The sequence below is a fragment of the Hordeum vulgare genome, chromosome 7H (assembly GCF_904849725.1).
Source record: "Hordeum vulgare subsp. vulgare chromosome 7H, MorexV3_pseudomolecules_assembly, whole genome shotgun sequence".
Taxonomy (NCBI): Eukaryota; Viridiplantae; Streptophyta; class Magnoliopsida; order Poales; family Poaceae; genus Hordeum; species Hordeum vulgare.
In genome coordinates this window covers 2,351,326-2,370,807 of record NC_058524.1, presented here as the reverse complement: position 1 = coordinate 2,370,807, position 19,482 = coordinate 2,351,326, and the positions used below count along the sequence as shown (strand labels likewise).

Here is a 19,482-nt window from a genome sequence, read left to right as displayed (position 1 = left end):
CATAATTTAGAGTATAAATTCATTCATTTTGCTTTGTATGTAGACACCTAGTGAAATATCTTAAAAGACTTATATTTAGGTACGGAGGAAGTAGATCACTAAGTAGCTAGGGGATGTATGTACTAATAAGCGTAAGCAGGTGGACTTAATTAGACAAAGAGTATACCCGTCTACATATTATACTCTCTCTCTGCAAACTAATATAAAAGTGTTTATAGATAACTAAACTAGTGATCTAAATATTTTTATATTAATTTACGGAGGGAGTACATTTCTTTTTATTTTCTCTATTCCGTTACTACTTTAAGTTAACAACTCCACCGACTAACATCGACCATTGTACGGCAGGTCCAACAGAAATGTTAAGAATATTACACTTTTTATACTACATGCAACCATATTATCCACTGGTAAAAGCAAGTCACATCACAGTTTCTAAATTATGCCGGAAGAAGGAAGCAACCTTTCAATTTAATACATGCTCTACATATATAGCTGCCCTTAGGATTTCTCTTCTTCTTCCATTGTAATGGGAAGGCCCTTACTAAAATAATTACGTATTCTACTAACCCGGATTATTATACTAAAACAACAACCCAACAACAACCCGGATTGTAATGGGGATTGACCAACAGAAAGATGGAAAGCTAGCTGCAACTGTTTCAACCTTCTTAAAAAAAATTATACACCAACAAACTAATATCAACATCAGGGAGGACGCGTCCTCCCGATCTACTTGAAATTGGTAAGATCTAAATGAATGCCAGATAAGTTTTTCCAGTGTCCCCAAATAATATCAGCAACACAACACGAAGAAGAAGATGCATTTAAACAACTAGCATAAACGTCAACACCACAGGATTGTCATGAGGCTGTACCGCATGGACGGCGCGCCGCCAACGGCGACTGTTTTTGTTATTGTTTACTACTCGCTCCGTCTCATAATTACTGTCTTAGTTTTGTCTAGAAATAAATGTATCTAAATACTAAAACTTGACTAGATACATTCATATCTAAACAAATTTAAGACAAGAATTTTGGGACGGAGGGAGTTTGTTACAAAGCCCTTTCTTCTGCCCAGCATACGAACTCATCAAATCATCTGCGCCACATCGCGACAACACAGTCCGTTCCGTTTTATCTGGTCTTATTTTTAGGGAGTGTACTAGTTTATTTTTCAAAATAGCAGTTATCCTGCTTCGTTAAGAAGAAAATAGATGCTCAGTTAACTAGGAAAAACCAAACGAAAACCAGATTATTCAGTTAATTATGGAAAATCGGACAAAAACCCGTTACAATAGTTGAGCAGCACACAAAAAGAGCCCACACACGCCACTCCAAAAGGGTCTCGGCGAGACAGCACACAGGCGTCATTGTCATCACTCCTCCCCTAAAGGCGTCATCGCCATCCCTACACTCTGAGCAAACGACTCTGACTCCGCCGTAGGCGATCGCCGATTCAACCCGTAGGCGATCGCCGATTCAACCCATACTGAAGAGGGCACGTGAAGCTGCATGAAGATCTATGCCAAAAACTCAACCACACGCGCCCAAACGACGCAACTCCGACTCTAGCGAAGAGTTCTGCAGGACAAAACCAGGCACGACTGGCGTCACGGGAAATCGCCGAACTATCCACCTGCAGCCAGTCATCGTATACCGCAGGGCCCCGCCGCTGCAACTTGGCTCCATAGCAACAATAAACCGAGACAAGACCGTGGACACACCGAAGAAGAGCCGACTACCGCAACCATTGCCGCATCGCCCACATCACTCCCACCATCATCGTTGCACAGAAGCCTGGACGCCACGCCCGCCACCAGCCGCCATCCACCGGCCCCACTCGCCGACGCCAAGCTCCCAAGACGAAGCCCTCAACAGGGAATACGACACCAAGGTGCCGCCATCGTCCGATCACATATCAAGGTTTTCCTCGAAGAGGCCAAACTGACCAGATCCGCACAGGAGGGGTGGGAAAACAAAGCAACGATACCTCCAAAAAGGTCAACGACGGCCACAGCCGCCACCATCACTGGTCAAGGCATAAGGCCAAGATATGGTTTTTACCCAGCTCCACACCACCTCAACCGCACATCATCCCGCATTGACATCGACAAGCCCACCAAATATCACCACCATCGAAGTTGTCCATCGACGACGACGCACCAAGATCCGTCACAGTCACCCGCACCACGCGAAGACCACCGACAGCCGGAGACCAGATCTACATGATGCGCCGCCTGAGCGCACATCCTCATAATCATGGGCCTCCGATCCGCGCACCCCAAAGACGTCCACGCGATGCCAGACCGCACACACACGCACCGGCCGCGCCCCTCGCGGCTAAAGCCGCTACTCGAGCACCAAGCAGGCCGCTCAAGCCCCTCCACCTGCAGTCCTCCACGACGCCGGGCTGCTACGCTGACGGAGCAGCAGCAACCCTCCCTCACGCCGCCACACGAGCTCACGGCTACACACCACCATGCTAGCAGCCACGTCGGACCATCAAGGCTGACCAGAGCCCCAGCACTGCCGCTGCCTTGGCGCCTTCGAACCCCGCGCACACGCTGCGCACCTCCACCACCTCCCGTGCAGCGGCGCCGCACAGCACCGCCGCGAGCCTGCCGCTGCCCAGCGCCTCCCTTCGGACCATCAGAGCCTCGCCGGCCAACACCGAAGCCCTGCCCGCTATTTTCGAACATCGAATGCAGTCTCTAGCTTGCCCTCTATTTTTGTTCAAGATTTTTCGAACTCTGAATAAAAAGCAATTTGGACCCGACGATATTTAGTCATGCTGTTCCCAAAATGTATTTACTCCTACTTAATTTGGTATAGATTAATCTGCTCTAAGAGTGTAAAATCATGATTTTTCTTTTCAGTTGTTTATTTTTCTTTACAGTCGTTTGAACAACGTTCAACCGGGAATAAGGAAAGGCTGAACGTGATTTTCCTGCTTTTACTGCACTTGCAATATTTCTCATGATTGTAAACCAACTTTGTTCGATTATAAAAGGTGAATTACATAAGCACGTGTAGTCATGATAAGAGATAGGAACGTCATGAGGAGGCGTCCTGTTTATGCTCTGATTTCTTCATCCCGTGCGTCCCAAGCAAGAGATCATCAATGATTCACTTGAGGGTGAAGATGCTATGGTGATTTTGTTGCCTGAATGCCATAGCGTTTCTGGAGGAATGGAGTACCAAATGGCCGGAGAGATGCAACCCGCGGCGCGCGCTCATCATGAGGAAGTGAGCCGTGGCGGGCGGCGGAGGAGGAGCACGTGTACAACTCATCTTCCCAAGCTATCAATGGCAAGTGATAGAGCAGTCCTTATAAAGGAGTCTTACTCTTATTATTGTAGCAGTATGATACTAAACTTTCCATCATTTGCCGTACACTCACATGGGCATAGAGATTAACTAGGGATTATCGTCTTATATGGGTCTAAGCCCATCTATAATCCAACAGTAGGGAGGTCCAACAGTAGGGCGAGTGTCGGAAATGGGCTATCCCTGCGGCGCTGAACATTGACACCACCAAGCTCCAGGCTGGGGCCATTGTGAAATTTTGTTTGGCGATTTAAGTGGAAGAAGTACCAGAATAAGGGAACTGAGGGCTCCATCCGCAAGTAAGCCTCACAAAACACCTGGAACTGGCATAGATTGCTTATCGAGTTGGGCCCTAGATCTTGGAGGCATGGCATCTCTAAGGAATTTCGATCCAGGCGGCTTAAAGCCCCGCTCAAGGTGTTCAACAAAAACAACTATTTCCCCTTGCTTGGGATTGGGGATTTCTTCTCCTAACCGGTGCGCCAACCAATAACCTCCTGAGGGTCCAAATTTCCCGTTTTCACATAATCATCTAGTATAGCATCATTAACCTTGGCGGGGAGCCAGTCGCTTTTGAAAACGGCGCCCATGCTACAAAGGGATAAAATTACGGGTGAATTGACACACCAAACATCTACTAAAAATGGTGAAACAATTTCATTTGACTCGCCAAATAATTTGTCCGGGTCAGGTTGCCAGGGGCGACTTATGAAATTCTTGCTACTTAAAGGAACGATGTTTCGGAGCATCAGTGGTACTTGTCAAAAATGGTGAACTATGAGGCTACAAACAGATTTCATTTGACAAGCAATAGATTATGGATCTACCAGGCAAACGAAAAATGACTGGATATAGTAACCTGCGACTAAGGTGGGACAGTACTGTTAATTTGGTGAAGCCCTACTCTAAGTATGCAAGTAGAGGCCGAACAAATAAAGGTATGAAAGACATCGATTTTCTCGTTATCATCGCCGCCAACTAATCGGGAACAAATAAAGCTATTTGGGAAGCGCCAAGAACGCGACAGTGATGAACTTCAAAAAGGAACTTGGATTTGCTCTTGAATGACAGAAACCTAACCTGATGGATTTGGCTAGAGACGGTCGACGGCGACGAACTGCTCGGCCGCGACGAAGAGTGCGGACGGCGATGAAGGTCTCCGACGGGTGCGAAAACCTCGGGCGGTGACGAAGTGTTCAGCGGTGACGAGGTGCTCGACGACGGCGAGACGGTCGACGGCGGCGAACTACTCGGCCACGGCGAAGTGCTTGGCAGCGACGAAAGTCCTCGGGCGGCACCGAAGCTTTCGGATGGCGACGAGGTCCTCGGGTGGTGGCGGAGCTCTCGAAAGACGATGAGGGTTTTTCGCTGTGAATAGTGGGGAAGAGAAGGGCGACAAGACTGGTAGGTGGAATACGCCCAGTCCCTTCCTCCCGCCTCTTTATCAGGACAAGCGCTAGGATCGAGGCGCCACGAGCGGGAACCACCAAAAGATAAAGATTCGCCATGATGGCGCCCCGAGATTTTGGGGATAACGATACCGAAGGATCCGTTGGGGATTACGTCATTATCTTTTCCGGGATTCAAAGGATAAGGAGGTACCAACGAGAAATGGTTTGGCGACTCAAGTTTTTCCGCAACAGATGGCGGGTTAAGTTTATGGCGTATAAAAGAGGTGAAGATGAATCGCCTTTAATTGAGTAAGGATATTGGCGTCAAGAAAATTCAAGTCAATCTGGGGCCTAATGTTGGGGATATTATCTGTTGATAATCCGCCCTAGTTGGGCTGGGTCACCAGAGCTGGCGATTCATCTAAAGTATGGTTCGGGCCTTGGCCTGGTAAGACTGAAGGTTGTATGGCGGTTTACGACTTCCGGAAGGAGTCCATAATAGAGAAGGCCTCTAAGATTTGGAAAGGTGGCGACTTAGAGATCGTAAGAGTCACGGTTTGTAGAAAGGAAAGGACCCTTGTAAACCCTAGGGACTCGACCTGTAGATAAAGGGGAGTCCCAGGGAACAAGAGGGCAGGTTAGAAATCATCGAGTGCTAGGTCTTGCGAGTTACGCCCTCCTTATAATCGAAACTCCATCAATACAACACAAAGCAGGACGTAGGCTTTTACCTCCTCACGAGGGGCCGAACCTGGGTAAATCGCCGTCTCACTCCCGTTCAACCCCTTTGAGTCGCCACCAAGGTGTGATGGCTCCAATACTAAGTCCTTTCACGAGGACATTCGCCGTGACAAAACCACGACAGGTACTTCCTTGCCTTCAGGTACGACGACAACGCCACATTCCCCGTGAAGGTGTTCGACACGACTATGTGTCGGAGGCGCTACCAGGACGACGACGATGCCAGTACGCTCTGTCTCTTCTTCCTATCCATTAGGCTATGTCTCACACCCATTTTTTTAAAAAACTTTTTGCATTTGGCAAGGCAATGGGAGCAGGAGCAGTGAGTACCGCGACATGTGCTATGTCTACGGCAGCAGCGACTCTGGCTATAGCAAAAGTAGTAGCGACTCTGGCTACAGCAAAAGTAGCATCGACGATGGCCTCGCGATGGTGATCCCATAGCTGGGCGACAAGGCCATGCGAATTCTGGTAGAGGAGTACATCCCACAGCCTGGCCTGGGGCTTCGCCGCTCTAAGCGCATCAGGATGATGAAGGAGAATGTGAAGAAGCAGGAGTGAAGATCTTAAGAACCTGATGAAGCTTTAATCTTTATAGTGTAAACCTTTTAAGTACAATAGTGTTGAACTGCTACTGCACTTTTAAGTATGATGGTGGTGTGCGTGATGAAATTTTGTGCATGCTCATGGATGCTCATTGATGAAAGATAAAATTATTTATTTTTGTGCTTGCTCATGGATGCTCCTTGGTTGGTGTATATAACAACCTAAATTAACCCCTAAACCAGCCCCTTTCAAAAAAAACTCAGCTTCAGCCAGGTGCTGACGCGTGGATGCCTTTTGGTCCCAGTTGGTGTCACCAACCGGGACTAAAGGCCCCCCTGCCTGGCATGGCCGCAGCGGCCACGTGGAGGCCCATCTGTCCCGGTTGGTGTAAGAACCGGGACTAAAGGCCGAGGGCATTAGTAACGACCTTTTAGTCTCGGTTCCAAAACCGGGACAAAAGGCCCTTACGAACCGGGACAAAAGGCCCTTTTTCTACTAGTGAGAACAAGAGAATCACCAAAGCCACATTACCTGATTGGAATATGAATTCAGTCCGCCAAACTCATGCTTATTGCATCTTTAGCCTCTGTTGGTATTCCAATAGGATGCTAAAATATAAGGAACAAAAAGTGTTTCTACCTCTCCCAATGACAATAGAATACGCAGGCCACGAGCTATTTGACTACTCCTTATTGTTTGTATTGAGCACTATTTATGATATATTAAAGAAATTGGAAATAATTGTCTAATGATGTTCACAGATAAAATGCAACTTATATATTGACTGACAATGAACTTTTTGGTAATCAAATTTACAGACAAAATGGAAGGCGGGGACGGTTGTGAGTGCGGATGTAGCGGACCAGATCATCGCTGTTGTTTTTGTGGTAATCAATTGTGTCACTCAGCTGCTTGATAGCTTCTCTTTTCTCCTGCACTCTAGCTGCTAGCTCGTCGTCTTTTTCTTCAATTATCTTCTCAAGTTGAACAATCTTCTCAGCTGACTCAGTAGCACTCTTAATCATTTCTGACATTTCCTTTTCTTTCTTTCTCAATCCAATAGCCAGATCTTCGTTTTCCTTGAGCAGTTCTTTCTGCTCAGCAAGATAATTGTGTAACATGTTCTGAAGGACACTAAACTCTCCACCACAAGCAGATAAGCGGTGAATGAGGCACGTAATGCTTTGGCTGGAGTGTGATTCGAGCTCATCCAATTGATTTTCCAATTTAGAGACCACTGACGCGGCGCTGTCTTTAATTTGCACAAAAGTTTCTTCCAGCAAGCTAATCCTTCCAGAGAACAGCTGTATTTGTTCTTGAAGATGCACGATCTCTGTTTTTGATGTTTCCACTGCCATCACATATACCTGTCTTCTTTGCATTTGCTCTCCGTTTCGGCAACTTCAAGCTTCTGTGTTGTCCTTACTTACTTATACAAGCTTGAGCTGAAATTCAAGTTCTTGGACATGCTTTTCGAGCTCTGCGTTATCCTTACTTATACAAAACTTTTCCTCTTTCAAATGGCGATGCTTGTCCAAAATTTCTGCCTTTTTCTCCTCTAGTTGGTTTATCTGCTCAATATGATTTTTCTTGACTACCTCAAGCTGAGATGCCTCTGTGGACACATCATCATATGCATGATGGAGTCTCTGAAATTTGCTACCAATATCTTTGAGGCTCTGCTGGAGATCAGCAAGTTTTGTGGCCTGATCTGAAACTTTCTGTCTAACTCTATCTTCAAATTCATTCATGGACGACAAATTTTCCATGCATATTTTAACCATATCTTTCAGATCCCCCTCCACCTTGGCCTTCTGAGATGACAATACATCGATTATCTTCTCCAAATCTTTCGCATTACTATTCATTTCATTAACTTGACATGCCGCCTCAGCCTGAACTCTCGCAAGAACGGAACAATTGGAACAGTGGTTGGAATTGTATGCACCAGAACAAACAAAATCGATTCGAGCACAGAGAAGTTGTGAGCCAGGGATGGGGAATTTAACAGACGCAACAGATTTCAACAACGAACTCTCCTCGGCCACGTCGAGCCGACGCCCAAAGACCCCATCCTCGGCGTCACCAAGGCCTTCCTCGCCGACCCCATGGCCGGGAGAGACCCACCTCGACGCGTCCGACCGGAGGTGGAGCAGGTGGCTGGTGGCGACGTGGTGGCCGGCGGGGCTGTGGCCGGGTGCTAGGAGGAGCCGGTCGGTGGAGAGGATGGGCAGGGGGGCGGAGGAGGCCGGGGGAGGCGCGAGGGCGGCTGGCGCGGGGCGGCCCTGGCGGCGGTGGGGTGGGGCAGATCCGATCCGGGGGCGAGGGGCTGCCTTGCGGCGGTGGGGTGGATCCGATCCGGGGGCGAGGGGCTTTCTTGCAAATCTGAAACGTTTTTCCACTTAATCAGGGACTACGGGTTGAATGCTCGAAAACGAAGAGACTTTTTCGCAAAAATGCCATGACGGACGATTAGAAATCCTATTTGCTTTATTATTATGGAGAGACTTCGCAGTACATTATGTCTTAATATTTTCACCATGTTTTGTTGATCGTCGGGCACTTGACTTTGTCTCTATGCAATGTGCTTACTATCAATACTTTCACGCATATGTTCCGCTATTTATTTTGTTTTGTATATTGTTCAAATTATAAGAGCACATAGAGTATAACATATATGCTCACACCACAGTTCTCACATTTTACTCCTCCTGCTTGTCCCCATATCAGCCACTGCGTGTGCTGCCTTTTTTTTTATTTTTTTTAGAAAAGGAGGTTAAACCTCTCACCTCTGCATCAATCAATGCATGCGGTGTCGTCACCAATCCATCCACATAACAAATCTGGACCAACAACCGATGCAACAAACGCTGCCATCATCTTCGGACCGCTGACCCATCTTATGGAAAGAGATCCGCATCATCTTTGCCAGTCCATAGATCCATCGATGCCACTACGGTGCCCAACGACGCCACCGTCCTGCACTCATCCGTCCAGACGAATAGACTTTGGAAGAACTGTCGAGCGTACTACCTGCAAACGAGGCATGACTTTCCGAGCGTGGACAAATCTGCCCCTTCCCAGCATGAATAGGGCCAGGCACGGATGCTCTGGCGCCTTCATGGACGGCAAGTTCTATGTCATCGGTGGTCTTAGCAGTAGCACTAGCCGCGAGGTGTTGACTTGCGGTGAGGAGTATGACTTGAACCTGCGGTCATGGAGAGTCATCGACAACATGTCTCAGGGGCTCAACCGGACAGTCGATGGAGCTCCTCCGCTCATTGCAGTTGTCAACAACGAGCTTTATGCTGCTGATTACAGTGAGAATAATGATTTGAAGCAGTATGATAAGCTGGACAACAAGTGGATCACTCTTGGGAAATTGCCTGTACAGTCTAAGCGTCAGGGCTGGGACATGGGTTTCCGAGCGTGTGGTGACCGGCTGATTGTTATTGGGCGTCCAAACGATTCAACTGTTGAAAAGGTGGTTGAGCTTCATTCATGGACCCCGGATGGAGAACCGCCTGTCTGGAATTTGCTTGCCACACGGCCATACTGTGGCGGCCAGATTCTGTGCGACGTGATGGGTTGCTGAGTCGGTCAACTGAATAAAGGTTGGTTACTTACTCGATTTTGTACATACTCGATTTTGTATTATTTTTTTTCTTTATCCAGTTTGCTCTATATATGTGATTTAATGACACGGAGTTTCCTTTCATATTTGCATGCAGTGCTGGCTGTGCCTCATTCTCAGTCTCAATTTCCTGGGAGTGCCCCGCTGATGATACAAAATGAGTTGCACAGAAAGTGCCTGCAGAAACATACGATTTTTCTTCATGTTTGTGTTCCAATAATGTTTTAACGCTTCCTACGGGCGTTCTGATGATCTTGATCTCCATCATCCAGCTTTATCTTTACAGTAAAACAGAACTCTCAGTTACATTTCGAACATCGAATTCAATCTCTAGCTTGCAATCATCCAGCTTTATCTTTATCTTTTTTTGTTTTTAGATTTTTCTAACTCTGAATACAAAAACAATTTGGACCCGACGATATTCAGTCAGCTGTTCTGAATATGTATTTACTCGTAGTTTGGTATGGATTAATCTGCTCTAAGAGTGTGAAATCATGACTTTTCTTTCCAGTTGTTTATTTTTCTTTACAGTAGTTTGAACAACGTTCAACCGAAAATAATGAAAGGCTGAACGTGTTTTTCCTGCTTTTACTGCACTTGCAATACTCTCTTTTTTTTTTAAATCACCGCGTGGGGAGCTCCCCACCTGAATATATTTCTCATGATTGTAATCCAACAGTTGTTCGATTACAAAAGATGAATTACATAAGCACGTATAGTCGTGATAAGAGATAGGAACGCCATGAGGAGGCGGCCTGTTTATTTTCTGCTTTCTTCATCATGTGCGTCCAGAGCAAGAGATCATCAATGATTCAGGGTGAAGATGCTATGGTGATTTTGTTGCCTGAATGCCATAGCGTTCCTGAGGCCCATATTTTCCAGTGCACAATGAGTGGAATGGAGTACCAAATGGCCGAATCCACGCAACCCGTGGCGTGCGCGCTCGTCATGAGGAAGTGAGTCGTGGCATGCGCGCTCGTCATCAAGAAGTGAGTCGTGGCGTGCACGCTCGTCATGAGGGGTCTCACTCTTATTATTGTAGCAGCATGGTACTAAACTTTCCATCGTTTGCCATACACTCACATGGGCCATAGAGATTAATCAGGGATTATCATCTTATATGGGTCTAAGCCCATTTATAATCCAACAGTAGGGAGGTCCAATAGAAATTAATGTTAAGAAGAATCTTACGCTTTTTAAACTACATGCAACCATATCATACATAGGTAAAAGTAAGTCACAGACATTGTTGCCGGAGGAAGCAGCAGTTCAATATGGATAACCCTCGGGATTTCTCTCGGTCGCCATCCTCCAATCAAAGAGGATAATAATATCAGCAACACAACACGGAGGAAGGAAATAATTAGATCTAAATGAATGCCAAATAATTAGATCTAGATGAATGCCAAATAAGTATTATTATTTTCCGCTCACCACCCTCCAAATAAAGAAGATTATAATGTCAGCAACACAACACAGAAGAAGAAAATGCATTTAATCAACTGGCATAAACAACATACTCCCTCCGTCCCAAAAAATTTGTCTTAGGGTTGTGTAGAAATGAATGTATCTAAATACAAAACGTGACTAGATACATTCATATCTACATAAATTTAAGACAAGAATTTTGAGACAGAGGGAGTACTAATTAATACAGAAACCCTTGTAATTACATTCTCATTCTTCTCCCAGTAATTTCCCCCAAAATTAATGACCAGTAACAAATATAAAAGAAATGGCTCCAACTTCAAACTAAAACCCTGGTAAAACCGAGAGGTCGGCTATCCCCTTTGTCAGACTCGCAACCTTTTGTAGCAGCGCCAGGCGGTTGTTACGGATCTTCTCATCTTCCTGTTTCATGGGCCATCACCAGATAAAAACAAGATTAATTAGCCAAGGTAAATGTGCATATATAAACTGTTCTTTTAATGGTAAAAATGAAATAAATCATGAGATCTTGAAATGCATAGATTTGTGCTCACCGCCATGACGAAAACGTTGTTGAAGAAATCCTCCAGGGGCTGTATCAAGAGCAAAGAAGACTCGGCGAAGGTTTTGACGTCGACGCCTGCAAGAGCGGTGAACAGAGCACATGTGAGTGGAGCTGTATGAACCGCGGATCTGAGGCTTGCCGCATTGAGGAATAAAGATAGGCTTGTGTACCAGGATGGATCTTATTGGCAACCTCCAAGTAGGCGCTCCACAGGGCTTTTTCTTCGTCTTTCTCGAATACGCTTGCATCGACCTGCGTGTCGCATTCACGGTGAGGCAGGCCATTGATGGATACTACATCGTTAAGCTTACTTCATAATTCAAGCTGCACTCTGAGTTGTAATGACGATACGTATTGACGTAAAAAACAGCTAGTACCTCCCAAGCAGACTCAATTTTCTTTCCACGTATAATTCGAACTGGCCTTGAATATGCCTCGATGATTTTTGGAAAATCCTTGGTTCTTGAAAATGCTTCCATCTGCAAATGTCCACATAGCAAGATCATCACCAAAAAAACTCAAGATGCTTCAATAAATTTGAACAACGAGCTTTATGCTGCTGATTACACTGAGAATAATGATTTGAAGCAGTATGATAAGCTGGACAACAAGTGGATCACTCTTGGAAAATTGCCTGTACAGTCGAAGGACAAATCTGACGGGGACATGGGTTTCCGAGCGTGTGGTGACCGGCTGATTGTCATTGGGCGTCCAAACAATTCTACTGATGAAAAGGTGGTTGAGCTTCATTCTTGAACCCCGGATGGGCAACCACCTGTGTGGAATTTGCTTGCCACACGGCCATACATGGGCGACCACTGGATTCTGTGCGCCGTGATGGGCTGCTGAGTCGGTCAACTGAATAAAAGGTTGGATGCATGCATGCAAGATATGAGTAAGTTACTTACCTTGTACGTACTCGCTTTCTATAAATTTTTTTCTTTATCCAGTTTCTCTTCATATTTCCATGCAGTGCTGGCTGTCCTCATTCTCGGCCTGAATTTCCTGAGAGCGCTCCGCTGATGGTACAAAAAAGACAAGACATGAATGAGTTCCAGAGAAAGTGCCTGCAGAAACATCCGAGCTTTAGTCACTAGCTGTTATTTCCAGTTGCAATTTGTGTTCCAATAATGTTATAACGCTTTCTACGGTGTTCTGATGATCTTCATCTCCGTCACCCAACTTTATCTATACAGTAAAACATAACTCTCAGTTACTTTTCAAACATCGAATGCAGTCTCTAGCTTTCCCTCTTTTCTTGTTCAAGATTTTTCGAACTCTGAATAAAAAAACAATTTGGACCCTTCGATATTCAGTCAGTTGTTCTGAAAATGTATTTACTCCTAGTTTGGTATAGATTAATCTGCTCTAAGAGTGTAAAATCATGATTTTTCTTTCCAGTTGTTTATTTTTCTTTACAGTCGTTTCAACAAGGTTCAACTGGAAATAAGGAAAGACTGAACATGTTTTTCCTGCTTTTACTGCACTTGCAATACTCGTGTTGTGTCCGACGCTGGGACAGAGATACCAGGTGTTATGCTATATTTGCATAACAGTGAATTGTTTATGTGGTTCAATTTGCAAAGCAGATATATATATTAGCCTAGTACTGAGTCCTGACGTACATGCATGAAAATAATGTTTACAGATAAATGGCAAACATTTATTTCATTGTGAATATTTTTTTCTAAATATCAAATATCATGATTGTTTATTAGAAAAAGTACTTGCACATTATAACTGCTTATTTATACAAAATTTAAAAAATTTCGATAAATTCAAAATTTTAATACATAATGTTTCAAAATATATGGCGAACATATTAATACACTTAGATATTTTACAAATACACTAAGATTATTTTGGAATTCATGATGAATTTTAAAATACATGAAGTTTATTTTTAAAAGACAAGATGGACGTTTTTTAGTTACCAATTGATATATTTTTTTACCAAGCATTTTAAAAAAAATCATGTTGAACAATTATTTTTACAAGATGGATATTTATTTATTATACATGAGGAGTTGTGATACACGATGAGCATTTTTAAAAATACACAATGAATTGTCTTTCATGCAAGATGAACAATATTTAAATAAAACAGGATTATTTTTAACATAAATGGTGAGCATACTTTTTAATAAATATATACAAGATTAACTTTTTTACAATAGACCTTGTATATTTAAAAGATACTTGATTAACATATGAATTACAAAATGAACCATTTTAAGCACATGATGACAGCTTTAGAAGACGCATTGAGATTTTTTTCACATAGAAATTGATTTGTTTTTAAAATATACAATGAACATTTTTACAAACATTTTTATGTATTTTGAAAATAAAGTATAAAATGACCCAATCCGGAGCTGCGCAGTCAGGCTGACCACCACAATTGGAGGGGTCACAACGCAACACAGCAGCCACCACCACCTCGCACACGGACCCTAGACCACCCAACACCGCCAACACTATCACCAGCCAACTCACAAGCCACACCAGTGCCAAGACCACCATTTGCCAAGAAGAAGCAGGGCACCATCTTCAGCAGCGCGGACTGGCTAACGCCACCGTAGCAGGCCCACGCCCAAGGTCAGCCCTCCACATCCATGATACCTCCACATCCACGGCACCATGAGCCTCACCGACGGGGAGGAGCACCACCAATCTCCACCATCCAGGCTCCGTCACCCGAAGCCGCACATCCACCTGGGCCTGGACACGGTCTGGTCCGGTCCGGTCCCGGTCCGGTCCGGACCGGACCGAGCTCTCCAGCGGGCTTGTTCCCAGGGACCGCACCGGAGCAGAGAAAGCTCGGTCAAGCTTTTTGGACCGACTTCAAACCAGCTCCAGCTGCTGCTTACTGTTATTTAACTGCAGTTTAAATACTCTGGTCAAGCTTTTTAGGCATGTGTTGATTGTGGAGAGCAAAAAAACCAGCTCCAGCTGCAGTTTAAATAGCACTAAACCAGCTCCAGCTGCTGCTATCTAAACCAGCTGCTCTGGTCATGCTTTTTTGACCGACTGGACCTATTCCAAAACGAGTTCCAACCAGCATGTGTTGATTGTGAAGAGCAAAACAATTACAAATACAACATTTTCTTTGGACAGCAAGCATTGGACTAAATTTGGACAACAAGAATAACTAAATATCACATCTACAAACAATTCATTTGGACAGCAAGCAGGACTAAATTTGGACAACATTTCATTTGTTTTTTGGACATCAAAACAACTGATTTAGATAGGAAACATAGCACAAATCAGGTTCATAGCACAAATATCACATCCACAAACATAAAGTCTTTTCATCATTGAACGACACGATTACAAACTTGCAATGACAATTTAGAATCCATGTCAATTGACAAGTTCAACATAACACAAATGAGAGGTTCATCTCCAAAGTTGCAATAACAATTCATAATTCATGACTCGACAAGTTCGAACATAACATAAATTCAAAAGTAGCCTTCCCATGAGAAAGATCACTTTCTCGTCCATCTCCTAAATAGCAAGATCAACAGCCCCATGATGAATGTCTACAAGTACGATAATCAACATTCACATAAATAATGATTGATATTGTATAACATGTGAAACATGTAGAAAGAATAAGTTACCAATCATTGATCTCCTCCACAACGGGTAACTTGATGGTCTCAACATCATCTTCTTCATTCTCATCCCTCGGCTACAAGTGTGTAAGTTAGACAATGATCATATCACATACAACAAGACCAAAATTGGCAAGGAAGATACTCCAAACATACCACCATATTCAAGTCAATGTGTGCACCCTTGATATAACTTGCAGCACAAACTAACGCTTCTACCATAACCGGCTTTAAAGAACTCCGATAGGCATCTAGTATGAGAAGTAGTTCTAGGATGAGAAGTTGACAAGTTTATATCTAAAGTTCATTTGTAGGAGTTGACATACCTAAAATCCGTCCGGTTGTGCTGAAGGTAGATTCCGAAGACACGGAGGTAGCCGGCATAGCAAGGAACCTCTTGGCTATCTTGGCCATAATTGGGTACCTAGGAGCATTAATCTTCAACCAATCAAGAATATCAAGACATGTATCGGCAGCGGCAACTTCATCCTCTAAGTAGTTCCTCAACTCACTCTTTGATATTCTTGTTGAATGGGCTGATAAGAAGGACTGGTACCCATCTTGAACCGGGATACTAGGAATGCTTGTAGTTGTAGACGAAGAACTTTCTCCATTTCCAGCTCGCTTATCTTGGGCAACACATTTGTCATACAAGGCCTCCAACTCTTTCTTCACATCACTCATTTCATTTCTAAACCTCGCAGTTTCTTTTCCATATAGTTCTCCAAAGGCCCACTCTATGTAATTCATCTTGTACCTAGGAGAAAATCAGCAAGCATTCTATTAAAAACAGCAAGCATATGACTGAAAAGAGGAAGCATCCTATTAAAAACAGCAAGCATATGAGTGAAAAGAGCAAGCATATGAGTGAAAAGAGGAAGCATTCTATTAAAAACAGCAAGCATATGAGTGAAAAAAGGAAGCATTGTATTAAAAACAGCAAGCATACCGTGGATCGAAGATGGTTGCAATCACCATGGAATCGTTCCTTTCTTCCCAATATTTGTCAAACTTATCCAACATCTCTTCACCCATTTGCTTGTAGTGCTCACTATCACTAGCAATTGCATGTTTGATTGCAATCTTGACACCAATAATGTATGGGTAGAAGATGTTCAAAGTGGGATATAAACTTCCTGAAAATGCTTTTGTCACGTCGGCCAAGCTCTTAAGTAATGGAGAGATAAGGTCATACATGTCCCACTCCGCGTTTGTCGGTGCCCAAGCATACTTGGCATTGGAGTCATCATGAGAGGTCAAGGCTTCCTTGTATTGACGGGCAGTGCTAATCATCTAATAGGTTGAACTCCACCTTGTTTGACAATCTAGGTGTAAATGGTTGCCAACTTTGACACCCATGCTTTTGCAAGTGTCAACAAAAGCGTGGAGACGAGAAGGTGACCTCTTGAAGTACTTCACCGTCTCTCTCAAACTCTTTATCAAATTATCTAAGACATTTATCCCATCTTGCACCACCAAGTTGAGGATGTGTGCACAACAACGGATATGAAAATATTGGCCTTCAAAGTTATTACCTACAAGAGGTAACTTCTATATGAGCACAAATAACAAGCGTATGAGCACAAGTAGCAAGCATAGGAATAGGATCACAAACAACAAGCATAGGAACAAAATCAGCAAGCATACCTCTCCGGTAGAAGAACTTGGCCTTCAAAGCTTCGATTGCACCATCATTGTTTGAAGCATTGTCTAGTGTGATGGACATAATTTTTGTCTCAATATTCCAATCTGTCACACACGCATAGAGAGCATCCGCAATGACAATTCTGGCGTGAGGAGGATCCAACTCTAGGAAACCAAGTACACGGGTTTGCATCTTCCAATTATCATCTATATAGTGTGCAACCACACACATGTAGGATCAGGTTTGGTTGCTTGTCCACAAATCCGTGGTTAGAGATATGGAGCTCACACCCCTTAGAACAGATTTAAGCACCTATTTTTCTTTCTTGTAAACCCTCATGCACTCGGCTCGTATTGCCTTCCTTCCAATGGATTTATAATTTGGATTCATGCACTTCATTAGAATGTTGAACCACTCATGTTCAACCATTCTAAATGAATACTCATGCATACATATCATCTTAGCAATAAGCTCCTTGATGATTCCTTGGTCATAATCAATGGAGGGGCTCATCGTTGGAACACTTGATGTACCATTGGTTTTGCGCAATTCAAGAGTTGTTTGGATGGCAGCCCTAGCCATCTTTGCCCTGTAATTCAAACATTTCAAATGATGCCTTCCAATAGTTGAGGTGCTGCCACCTTTCTCATACGCATACTTGTTTGGACAATAATTGCAAAAAGCCTTCAACACAATTTGTCTGGGGTTCTTCAACGATGGCTTCTTGACCTTGTGAAAATGGGCCCAAACATCTGATGTTGTTCTAACAGGAGCATTGGCTCTTGGCCTCTTGTTCTTTTTCTTCTTCCTTTCTCTTGCTTCCTCCTCAGAGTCCTCACTAGAGACGACATGCACAAGTGATTCCTCAGACATAGTGTCACCCTTCTAGTTCATCAGCTGATTCCTTGTACCCATCTGATGTATCATCATCCGACATATCACCACCTCCTTGCAATGGCGGGACCACAAACAGATTCTTCTCGTCCTCGTCCTTCTCCTCGTCGTGTAGCACCTACCACACATGATCACACAAATAAGGAAAAACATATATATGGTTATATGGAAATATGGCTACATCAATCATCAAGGAAAGGAATCATACATGGCTAACATGAGGCAGCTTCGAGCCGGAGGCAGCGGCTTCCGCGGCACGCACACCGGCACCGGTGCGATCGGGGAGATGCGGAGGAGGCGGAGGGTGTTTCTTTATGCTACAAATAAACTCTCCCATTGGGGCATTGGGAAATTATTTTTGCCTTCCTAATCCGCGCTTATGCTTGCCCTTCCTCGGAACCGACGGAGGCAGCGGCGAATCTTGCCTAATTAGGTAATTAACGCTCTTCGCCTTTGTCTTCGCCTTCCCATTCTCCTTCTCCTTACCAGCCGCTCCTTTTCCCTTCTCATACCCATTCCCCTTCACCATTCCCTATAAAAAACCCACATCATAGCAGTTAGTTAGCACACAAATTACAGCAGCAGCGACAACTAAAATTACAGGTAGCAGCGGCATATTTGGCTACTGAAACAATTAAAGCAGCAATGTTTTCTTCAGAAAAAAGAGATTTCTCCAGAAAAAACAGAGCAATGGCAGTGACAGTCCAGCACCAGCAGCCCATCCACGGATCCACCATCACCAAATTCTACACAAACATATTTGGCCAATGAATCATGCACCAGCAGTTCAATACCAGTACACCACCACCGGATTGTACGCAAAGAGATTTCTACATGACTACACATCTACATGTCTACATGACTAGTTGACTACATCCACCAGCAGGAGCGACACAGTCAACCAGGGAGTGAGGGGAGGCGGCGAGGTTACCTCTTCCTCCTCGTGGCGCTCGGCGAGGAACCAGGGGAGGCAGGATCGACGGCGTGGTCTTGTTGCGACCCCGTCGTGAGGACGATCCTCCAGCTTGGACTACGAGGAGACGTCGCCGTCGACTCGTCGGTGAATGAGAGAGGCCGCAGAGGCGCGGACGACAGTGCCGTCGCCTTAGGGTTAGGGTTAGGGATGGAGAGGAGGAGGAGCCGTCTATGGCTCTGTGCTGGTAAGTGGGAATGAGGAGGAGGCGGCAACGAGCGAGGAGGAGGCAGCAACGAACGATCTTGTTGGGCTCGGTCCATTCGTTCGGCCCGGTTAAAGAACAGACCGGACCGGATTTTTTTTGGTCTGGATTACTAGGCCCGGACCAGACTGTTTTCTTGTCGGGCCTGGACCGAGTGGGCCAAAATCGAGTGTGCCACGAGCGGGCCAAAAAGCCCGCTCGGTACGTCCAGGCTGACATCCACCCACCACCATCCACATTCTTCTCAAAGCGGCAGGCACCTCCAACCGCGGCCGCGGGGAGTCGAGCCAACGCCCCTACAGAGGCCAGATCTAGACAAGAGGGACACCCCATCGAGATGCAGCCCCGCCTGGACCACCGCCGGCACCATTACACCTGCCCAAGCCGCCTCGAGTTTGCGGCCGACACCAACATGTGCACCCAGCCGCCGCGTGGGCCTCTTCTGAATTTGGCGTCCCGCATTGCCCTGCCCGATATGAGGAAGAGAGAATAGGCCCCGCCGCCCTT

At 44.9% G+C, this 19,482-nt stretch overlaps 1 protein-coding gene across 1 annotated transcript; it reads right to left on the bottom strand.

Annotated features, from left to right (window-relative positions):
- Nucleotides 1-11,287: 11,287 nt before the first annotated feature.
- LOC123410412 (glycine--tRNA ligase, chloroplastic/mitochondrial 2-like) lies at nt 11,288-12,133 on the bottom strand. Its single transcript, XM_045103352.1, has 4 exons — nt 12,013-12,133; nt 11,806-11,887; nt 11,625-11,710; nt 11,288-11,493 (listed from the first exon to the last, which is right to left on the bottom strand). Exons 1-4 carry the CDS (start codon nt 12,112-12,114, stop codon nt 11,395-11,397), a joined length of 369 nt encoding a protein of 122 aa, XP_044959287.1. The 5' UTR covers nt 12,115-12,133; the 3' UTR covers nt 11,288-11,394.
- Between the last annotated feature and the right edge of the window lie 7,349 nt (nt 12,134-19,482).

What these genes read in the sequence shown, in the direction of transcription:
- LOC123410412 (XM_045103352.1), bottom strand. Translation starts at nt 12,114, where the DNA reads ATGGAAGCATTTTCAAGAACCAAGGATTTTCCAAAAATCATCGAGGCA. An exon ending in AAATTGAGTCTGCTTGGGAG is followed by an intron (nt 11,888 to 12,012) that starts GTACTAGCTGTT and finishes TGCGACACGCAG; the next exon opens with GTCGATGCAAGCGTATTCGA. An exon ending in TGCCAATAAGATCCATCCTG is followed by an intron (nt 11,711 to 11,805) that starts GTACACAAGCCT and finishes CCGCTCTTGCAG; the next exon opens with GCGTCGACGTCAAAACCTTC.